This window comes from Poecilia reticulata, linkage group LG17 (genome assembly GCF_000633615.1).
Source record: "Poecilia reticulata strain Guanapo linkage group LG17, Guppy_female_1.0+MT, whole genome shotgun sequence".
NCBI classification, from domain to species: Eukaryota; Metazoa; Chordata; class Actinopteri; order Cyprinodontiformes; family Poeciliidae; genus Poecilia; species Poecilia reticulata.
Window position 1 is genome coordinate 14,304,067 of NC_024347.1, and position 10,118 is coordinate 14,314,184.

Consider the following 10,118-nt stretch of genomic DNA (forward strand, 5'->3'; position numbering starts at 1 on the left):
CAACGTAACAAACCATAAACAAGGTTACATGCAAACTAAAGTTCTTAGAAAAGCTTTTGACAGGCTTGAACATTAAAAATATTCTCTAAGCCAGTTAAAGCTTAGAAAGCTTCAGGTTCTCTTCAGAACCCTGCACAATGAAAGAATGAGTGCCTTGGTGGTCTGAATCTAGCTATTGCTTTATTCACAGAACCTCGTTTGGACAGCCACCAATTTTCACATCCCATTTCTAAACTCGGCTAATGACAAATAAATCTTTGCATGATCACAACAAGTCTGCGTGACTTTCAGCTGTTTTGGTTGCTGCTCACTTGGATGGGAACCTTTATTGATGCCTTACATAGTTTTTCACTCATAACAAGGCAACAAGCCCTAATATGTTGACGGTTTAGGACATTGTCTTTGTGAAAAAAGGCTAATTTGACTAGAAATCAAGTCGTGATGAAGGCATTTTAAAATGGACATGTTATGTTGATCATGTAATAAGTTAGCAAGGTGCGTCCTGGAAGCCCTGCTATCAAAACGATGGGGAATGGATTCTTTTGAAGCCACAGTATCACAATTACAGCAACTATTTAAATGAATTAATAAATAAAATAGATAACATGATCTAAATGTTTTAAATAAAACAAAAACAATGATTTGTAATGTTGGTAAAATAATTTGAYGKATTACTGAAGTTGTAAATGTAAATCTATACCTTATTGCTATTATAATGTAGATAACCCCAAAGACTATTTTTTAAAATACTGCTGACTTGCATGTCTACGTAGGCGAAACGTCACTGAGCATCACAACGTAGGTTTTCAAAATAAAAGTACCCCTAGACTCATCTTAGAGTTTAGGAGACTATATAAAACTGCACAGCTCAGGATCAAGAGACGCACTGCACTGAAAACCTCACGATCATTCTACCAAATATTGATCTCTGAACTCTTCCTGAGTCAAAACATTAGTATTGTTGCTTCTAAATGAATTAAAACTTGTTTTCTTTGCATTATTTGAGGTCTCAAAGCACTACATGTTTTTTCTTTTGTCATTTTGACCATTTCTCATTTTCTGCCAATAAATACTGCATTTTTGCTTGGAATTTCGGAGACATGTTGTCAGTAGATCATAGAATAAAATAACAATGTTTATTTTACTCAAGCATATAACTATAAAAACGAAAAATCGGAGAAACTGATCAATTTAAGTGATCTCTTAATTTTTTCAGAGCTGTATGGACACTTTTTTTTACAAGCGTCCGTGAAGGCAGCATCAGCTCGAGTCTGACAGGGGGAGGGGCTTCTAGCAGGAGGTCACAACAATCATGGCGTGCAGAGGATTTATCATAAAATGGGGAAAAACAGAGTTCTATAGATCGCCAAATACCTTTTCCAGATGCTCAAGGTGAGCAGTAAAAGCGGCGTTCAGTTTCTGTTTGTCTGAAGATGAATCCTGGCAGGAGACGTGTGTGTCTAGGTTTTCCYCTCGTCTAGTAATATTTAGTTACCTAACCGTTCTGCTATTGTAAATGCAGCTAACTTTGTTTTTGGGGTAGGAAACCGGGGCTGTCAGTGTCATCGATATATATTACTATGTTAGTATTACTAATTTCTGATGATGGCCAGTGTTTTTTCATTGCGTTTGCTTGTTCAAGGCTGTGCTAAATGGRCTGAGGTACACACACGCTGCATATTATGCAACCCACATCAAATTAGCTAACTTCATGTGGTTGTAACCAAAGGGGATTTAAAATGTTGTCATTTAGTTGTTAGCTTTTGTTACTGTACGTAAACATTAAGGATGGAGTACGGGGTCCGCTCTTAGAGGTTGGACACAAAACTTGCCGTTTCAACGAGTGCTAAGGGACTGTCAACAAATAGCAACACCTGACTATTAACTAGACATACAACTGGCWGTTTTGTTCCCAAAATGAACATTTTCAGTCCCACCAGGACACGATGGTTTTGCTGTTTTGTTTTGTTTTTTTCTTGTTTCTTTGGTTGTGTTTTTGTGTGYGGTTGAGTGAAATTAGATAATTCATTTTAAGAGTAATAAAAACGTAACACACTTGGCTGGTTTATTAGTTGGCCATTTTTCTTAGGTAGTCATCTACATAAATGGCACAAGTTGTTCAAATATTAGTTTAAGAATAGTATTACCTCATAGAGTAATGCGTGAGGTTTCTTTAGTTTCCACACCATGACTCTCCATTGTTTTCATGACTGGAAATATTTCCAAAAAGCCAAATTTCTCATGTTGWAAGCATGGCAAGTGTAAGTAAGTAGAATGTAGTAYCCTTGTTTCAGCCTGCCGACTGCGACTTTTAACCAGCGCTTTCTCTTGCACCTTATCTTTCAAACTACAGGAATGTTATTAGGGAATAATCTCTAGCCTATTAAACACTTCACTTTTTAAATCTTCAGTACGACTTCATACCAGCCCATGCCGCAGGTAAAAGGTTTTGCTTGTTTGTTGTTTTTGTACAGGCTCAACCCATACCAGCAACAGAGGAGTGGGTTCCGCCGGGAAGCTAAAAGGACAGATGCCAAAAAGGGAAATGTCAACCAGCAACAAACCAAAACGCCACCCCCCGAGGCTGGCACACCAGGACCCCCRCCTCCTCCCAAAGTCCGATGGCCAAAGCTCTTTAGACCATTGATGTTCACAGTAGGGGTATGCTSACGTCCGWATTATAACTAAGTCTGAATATGAAGTATAGTAAGAAAAGAGGATCCATTTCTTCTAACAGCACAGGGCAAGGGGTCATCCTCTAAACGTGCCAGGGGGAATTTGATGTATGAAATCAGAAGATTGTTAATTTTGATTTCATGCCAACATGTGTAAATTGTTGCTAAAATAATATTTAGGACCGAAGATGGTTGGTTGTTTGACTCCATGCCAGTTTGCAGGTTGTTCCTTTGGTGGGGCGGCCATTTTGCAGTACGAGACTCTGAAAGCAAGAGTTCAAACTGCAAAAGATGGAGAAGAGCTGGAAAAACTCGTAATGGTAAGGATTTTACTAAACCGTTTTACTCTTGTCTACCACCACTTTTAACTTTTGCCAACAGTTCAGTTAACAATCAGCTCAATTTGAGTCAGTTCCCTGTCCTTTTGTTAACAAGGGCTCCCAGGACATGGCGTACTGGCACGACTGGTGGAACCAACTGTCCAGCTTCCAGCGGCAGCTCCTCCTCCTGGTGTCCATGATAGATGACTTCTGGAGAAGCCTTACAGAGGGACAGAGGACTGCTACTGGTAGTTTCAACAGCAGATATGTTTTGGATCTCATCGATTGTGGACGTCAGCGTGTCTGCAAAGGTTTAAAAGTCGTGCAATTTATTTTAACGTCTTCCAGGAATTATAGCCATAAACGCTGCAGTCCTGTGTTGCTGGAGGATTCCGGCGATGCAAAGAACTATGATTAAGTACTTCACATCCAACCCAGCCTCCAGTGAGTATGGCTGATGGYTGTGGAAAGTTAAAAGAAGTAACTCAAACACAACTGTAATGAGTTAATTTGTTTTCTATGCTCTGCTGTTTGTCTTTTTTTTTCTCCTACCCAGAAACACAGTGCCTTCCCATGATTCTGTCTTCCTTCAGCCACTACTCCATTATYCACATGGTGGCCAATATGTATGTCCTATGGACGTTTTCCTCTGGTATCGTCTCCCTCCTAGGCAAAGAACAGTTTCTTGCAGTCTACCTCTCAGCTGGTAAGTGGAGCAAARGACAGAATCAATGCTKGTCAAACATTAAAACAATAGAGCAGTTTTAGTTTGACGTAAGAAAAGATCTTAAGTCAAAATCGGATTTAGTTACTTCTTATAATGTATTAAACGGCATTTAACTGAATTCCTAAAAGGGGTGTGGGTTAATGTTTTTATCTTTTTTTTTCAAAATCTCTTTCTCTGACTGACAATGTCACATGCTGTTTTTTAATTATGTAAAGCACTTTGAAATACCTTGCTGCTGAAATTGTTATACAAATAAAATTTGATTTGTATTTTTTTGTAGTTGTACAAAATCCTAATATTATTGAGAAAATATTCACCAATTATCTAAAGGTAAATCTGGTAAAAAAAAAAATAAAAAAATTTCATTTTATGTTCTGACAGTGTTGTGATTGAACCCAAATCAAGGGTTTTCGTATGTATTGTCGATTTAGATTAGGCCGCATAGCTCATTCAAGATCCAATACTTTACGAACCAAACAGCAGCCTGGAGTTGGTCTTTCACGTTTTTCATATGAGAAAGACATATGTAGCTGGAACATATGTGTGATGTTCCAGCTACATCACACAGTAGCTGGAACATTGTACTGTTCCAGCTACTGTATGGCGTATTCAGACAGCAGCAATCTGCAGTCGAGCCACTAGATGCCACAAAAGTATAACTATTGCCCTTTAAAATCCATTGTTTAAAATGTGACAATGTCCACGGACAAAAATTGTACATTGAACAAATCCATACATGGTGTTTTCCATTAAATTGGTTTTCATTTATTATACATTGTTTTTTGGGGTTTTTTTATGACTGAAAGTGTACATATGCTGCTTAGCTGTTCTACCATGAGAAACAAGAAGAGTTCAAATGCATCATTTAAGTCGAAAAGCTAAATGATGTTCTTGTTGTCCTCTGACAGGAACTGTATCTCTGGTCCATTCTGAAGAAAACGTTAGATTCTATTCCCTTTTCGCATCTTTTTAAGACATCGCAAAAATGTGTTTTATTAAAAAATTTTTTGTAATTTCAGGCGTGATATCCACTATGGTCAGTTATGTTTGTAAAACCGCCAGCGGGCGATTCTACCCATCACTTGGGGCGGTAAGAATGTTTTTTAACCAAATATGTTRTTATGAACGGTGAAAAGATCATGATCTACGACTTTGTTTTATTCGCAGTCAGGTGCTGTAATGGCTGTACTCGCTGCAGTCTGTACGAARGTACCAGAGGCCAAGCTCGGCATAATCTTCCTTCCTATGGTCACTTTCACTGCCGGAAATGTACGTTTCACAGTTTTTACCGTATATCCCGTCCTCTGTGTGTCAGAGGTCTCCGGATGTTTGCTTCGTCTTGCGTTAAATGTGTAACGTCATTCCTACATTGTGTTTTTGCTGCAGGATAAGGATTTAAATCTGTGCATGAACAAAGCAAACGCGTGTATGAATGTGTGAATGTGTAAGTACGCATGACTGAATGCACGGCATTCAGCGGTGCGTTGTTTAGAATTTTAAATATCTGGTTTTTTGTTTGTTTTTAGGCCCTCAAAGCACTTGTGGCTATAGATACAGCAGGGCTGATCTTGGGATGGCGGCTGTTTGATCACGCTGCTCACCTTGGCGGAGCTCTCTTTGGAGTGTGAGTCCCTGATCCTTAACCCTCTTTTCAGCTTTCTTTTCATTTGCATCAATCAAATGTAGCTTTTTGATTGATGCAAATGTCACTGAGAAGGGMAATCTACTCCTTCCGTCTCGTTTTAACAATCTCCTGTTTTTGTCTTGCAGCTGGTATGTGGCGTACGGTCACAAACTAATTTGGAGGAGGAGGGAGCCTCTCGTGAAGAAGTGGCATGAGCTTCGCTCTAAGGGCGGCAAGGGATCGAGACCCGGCGGTGGGCCCGAGGTCAGAGGTGGCGGTGGAGGACAGCAGTAAACCCKGGAGTTCTTTACGGACAGGAATTCTCTGGTCACGGAAAAGATCTGGATGTTTTCAATTTTGTTGAAGTGTATTATTTTTCATGAATAAATATAAAAATATGCAAACATCTACTCTGTTCAGTTTCAACAGGGAGTTAGTTTGTTTTAATGGGGCCATATTGGCATTTTAGGTGCTTCCCTCCTTCAGCATGGTACCACTTGTTTTATTCTAAAGCTTTGATATCAGTTTTAAAAAGGTCCTTGCTGAGTTTAAAAAAATCATATAAGAATATCATCTCTGATGAATAGGACTTTTTTTTTCTTGTTTTGGATCTACCAACCATAGTCCTGCTCAGTCCTGTGAAACAAATGTGATTTATATTTGTTTGCACAGATTAGTGTTTTGGATCCGTTTATTATTAGAGGCCATATTCGTTTTGTGTTGTTCTAATTATGCTACCAACAACCATCTTGTGGGCAGAGAACAAAAATAACTTTTGATTTTGGGTAAACTACCATTGTACTGCAAGATTTAACTTGACGTTTTGCTATATTGTGCATACTGTCTTAGTGTCATTTGTCAGAGGCTTTAAGACCAGAACATATGTTGCAATGTTTTGACAAGTGAAATCTTAGAATTTGAAAAAAGATGGACTTTTCTTTTTACCATCACTGAATGCARACATTTTCTTTGACATAAAATGACATCTAAGTTATAACAACCAACCAAATTGTCCWCTTCTGTAAATCTGATTTATTTTTACATTTTGCTATCTCTATTGCTACGACACAATATCTTCGTAATGTTGTGTGTGACTTGCCCCAACTAAGGATGAGCAGCAACTTCACACCTCTGGAGTAATTAAGATGACTTTAATCATTTTTAATGCAACACTGCTATTTGCTATATGCAAATAAAGCAAATGGCTACTGCCTAAAATTCTTCACACTTTTGGTCATCGTTTTTCTTTACTGGTCACAGTGTTTGCAAGTAGAATGATTAGGATGATGGAAAGTAGGCCCACCAACTTCAAAGACTTGGAGCTCATCACCAAAGATAAATCATGAAAACAGCAAATGAAACTTCAAAAAAAGTTGTTCAATAATTATAAGGASTTCCTGATTGCTGTAACGCCAATCAAGATTTGTCCATTGATTACTGAGACGGGGAATAAATCTGTGACGCTAACTCTTTAAGAGTGAATAAAGTATTCTTTTACTGTTTCACAAATAGGAGTGAGTCCTTCAATTGGTACTTTAATTTTCATTTTATTACATTTTTTTAATTAAAAGCAAACCAAACAATTCACATTCTTTGAATTCTGAAGATGTGTGTTTCTTAGGATCTTAGCACTTCTTTTCTCTATCGAGAATTTAGAAATCAGTAAAAAAAAAAAAAAAGCCATATGAATCATTTTCTTGGCCTGTATTAAATTTAATTTCTTTAAAAAAAACAACTAAATACCTGTGTATGAAAAACTCTTAGGCTTTTAAACCTACTATTCTCTTTGAATAATTGCAGTTCAGCAAGTGATTCTAGCAAGAATAAATTTTTACATCCAACTAGTCTGTCCTCATCACCATCCTGCGATGAGTACTACCGTCTGCTCACACGGGACTAAAAGCATCAGCTGATTGTCATGAGGAGCGTTAACCAATCAAACAAGTCTACCAAACTTCTCGGCAGTCTCATCTCTTACTTTAGCCCAAATCATCCAACTTCTTCATCCCCTACCCTTGTGATTGGCATAGCTTGGGAAACCAAACTGGGAAACCATGAGGTTGGAGTAGCAGAGCGGCATGAAGCCATAGATCTGCGCCAGCCGGTTCAAACAGTACGATCTCTGGAGAAGGTGCTCAGGACGATGCCACAATCCCCGATATCCACTGCCGGCATCTTTCTCAAGGTTGCGCAGGTCAACAGGCTTGACAAAGATCCCTGAAGGTCTGTAGACTGCGCCTGAATTTGAGAGTTTTCTTAAATACAGAGCGACAGCAAAGTTCACAGCTATATCGTCACAGTTCTGGGTTTCGTCAACTAAAGCGTGTACTTCTTTAGGCTGATCCTGGAACAGTTGCAGGTAGCGCCAATGGAAGAAGGCAGCACCGATCAGAACCATGGAGTACCTGCAGGGAGAACTGGACTGAGTAAGAGCAAACACAACACGAGGACCTCAAAAAACAGGAAAAGCATAAGACAAATGCAAGGGCATCTTACATGTCTCCTCCAGCCGCTTCTGGATTCTGCAGCTCAAAGCTGCCATAACTGTAAACTCCTCCAGCCGTTGAGACGTGTTTCCGAGGGACAAATCCAACTATTTGGTCTGGAAATTGCTTCAAGATATAGAAACGTAGTGCTCAATTATAACATAGTGAGTTCAGGTGTTTCACAATGCCTCAGTCGTAAGAGGCATTGTATAAGTTCAAAATGGTGTTTGAACTTATAGACAATGAATCTTATTACCTTCCACACAGAAAAAGCAAAAGTGATGTCAGGGACACTGACAAGGGTGTCATCATCCAGCATTAGCACAGCTAAATGGTTGAGAGAGAAAGAATCAGAAGGGATTGAAAGAGAAAAACTCAATACTAGGAAAAATTAACAAAAAATAAATAAAAAGTAGAGATGCACCAATCACTCTCTTGTCAGATACCCATCTCCATTTTTCTTTGAGGTCTCCAATTGATCAATTCCACTTTTTTTTTAAATAAAGAGCTATAAAATAAAAGAAAATAATGTGTAGCAGGTGCTTTGATAGTAGCCTACTATCCAACCAAAATTTACAAAAATACAAGATCATCATTATGCACGTTTCTAACCTTCACGTCATGAAAAAAGTGCATCAAAGTTGATTGAGTTCAAAGTTTCATTGTATAATAAATACAGGAAAAACTCTGGATTTTTGGCGTTTGTCTTGCCAATAACTTAATAGTTGATCAAGCAAAAAAGATCTAATTCCAGTCTCTGGTCTGTTGAATGGCAMGTCTCTGGTTAAAAAATTAAATAACAATAATAAAACAAAAAATCTATGAATATTTTACACAATGCAAAGTAATGCAAGCTAAAAATGCGCTGACCATTGGTGGCAATCTCAGAGAACGGCTGGAGCCTGTTGCGCATTTGGTTGCTCGCCTGCTCTTTAAAGACAACCCGGACTGGATGAGGACCCAGGGATTCCCACAGCTTGGCCGGAGTCTGCGCCCCGATGTTGTTCCACACTACGATGATCATCTGAAGATGAGGCACTGCCTGGTAATGGTTCAGGAGTTTAAGYAAAATGTCTGTGCGGTTGTAGGTTTGGATGATGATGGTAAACTTCTCTTCTGGGGCATCTGCAGGTTGACCCTGAGMAGGGTTTCCCTTTTGCGGCGCTGCTCTGCGCAGTACTCCCAGGACCCCGGCAACACCTCCATGCTCCTCGGCGGGGGGCAACAGAGCTGTCAAGGCTGCTCCGACCAAGAGGATCAGCAGGAGTGGAAAAATGATACGCTTTCGCCGTATTCCAAAGCAGCAACACTGAAGCCTGCAAAGAAGAGGAGACATAAACTGAGTTGTTGTTTTTTTTTAGAAAAAACGTAATGCAGTAACTGAATGCTAAGTTTAATTGAATTGGTAATCATGTGCGGCACACAGCTTCACACATTATTTCCTGACCCTTTTTCATCTCGCATAAGGAATTGAAACTTGGCAAAATACAAGTTTTGCCCAGAGGCAACTACGTATCATTATGGGGAAAAAATGTGTCTTTAGACAAAGAAAATTCTGATGTAGATAGAGGTAGATATTATACTCTGCAGTCTACACGGTCTAYTGTTACACTGCATTTTGCTCGTCTTATTTGGTGATAAAATGGACACATTTAGTTTTCCAGAAGACAGAGAAGACGAACAACACAGAAAAGCATTGATTCAAGAGCACCTTCTATGCTAAAGACAAAGCAGGGTTATATGCAGCGGCATTTCTCTCTTTTTACGTTGCAAGTGACAGTGCAGGCAACAAACCCAAAGAACGTTTAAAAATATACTTGGAATACGTTTATTTGTAGCATTTTTAAAAATAAAYATACTTGTTAATCCTAATCCTAATGAGCTATTTTACAGAATATGGATAAAATAGTTTTCCTTTGTTGTTCTGGCATTCGGAACAACAAAGGATGGGTCAAATTAATACTAAAATATCAAGAGTCKCATGTACTGATTTGAAAAAAATATTTCGCGCTATTTGTTTTCGTGACTGCTCATGTTTCTCTGCTGATGCTGTGAACTTTGTCCGGTGTGTTGCGAATGTTTCTCTCTGTTGAGTTTAGTTTTTTCACATCTCACTAGAGAAGGTTTTTCTACTCTTTTATTTATAACTCACCTCATTTTGTTTGCGTTGCAATCATCTCGTTGGGGTTACTGTGTCGCCATTTTGGTTGCGTAGCAATGACGTAACTAGCTGACATGAAAAAGAAGAAATCTCTGCTTTTAGAGCCAGACATGGAAAAATGGGTT

The 10,118-nt window shown here is 38.9% G+C and overlaps 2 protein-coding genes across 3 annotated transcripts; one reads left to right on the forward strand and one right to left on the reverse strand.

The window, feature by feature from the left end:
* Nucleotides 1-1,259: 1,259 nt before the first annotated feature.
* LOC103479407 (presenilins-associated rhomboid-like protein, mitochondrial) lies at nt 1,260-6,573 on the forward strand. 2 transcript variants are annotated; one of them, XM_008433809.2, is made up of 10 exons: nt 1,260-1,392; nt 2,475-2,661; nt 2,891-2,995; nt 3,111-3,243; nt 3,344-3,439; nt 3,552-3,701; nt 4,742-4,812; nt 4,890-4,991; nt 5,109-5,166; nt 5,249-5,341. In XM_008433809.2, exons 1-9 carry the CDS (start codon nt 1,313-1,315, stop codon nt 5,160-5,162), a joined length of 978 nt encoding a protein of 325 aa, XP_008432031.1. In that variant the 5' UTR covers nt 1,260-1,312; the 3' UTR covers nt 5,163-5,166; nt 5,249-5,341. The 2 variants fall into 2 exon arrangements, with proteins under 2 accessions (XP_008432031.1, XP_008432030.1); XM_008433808.2 differs by lacking the exon at nt 5,109-5,166 and adding an exon at nt 5,493-6,573 and having other exon boundaries at nt 1,262-1,392; nt 5,249-5,346.
* A 295-nt stretch (nt 6,574-6,868) lies between these two features.
* Nucleotides 6,869-10,074, reverse strand: extl2 (exostosin-like glycosyltransferase 2). The gene is made up of 5 exons (XM_008433810.2): nt 9,985-10,074; nt 8,703-9,148; nt 8,089-8,159; nt 7,843-7,958; nt 6,869-7,751 (listed from the first exon to the last, which is right to left on the reverse strand). The coding sequence occupies exons 1-5, from the start codon at nt 9,987-9,989 to the stop codon at nt 7,349-7,351; spliced, it is 1,041 nt and encodes a 346-aa protein (XP_008432032.1). The 5' UTR covers nt 9,990-10,074; the 3' UTR covers nt 6,869-7,348.
* Nucleotides 10,075-10,118: the final 44 nt, after the last annotated feature.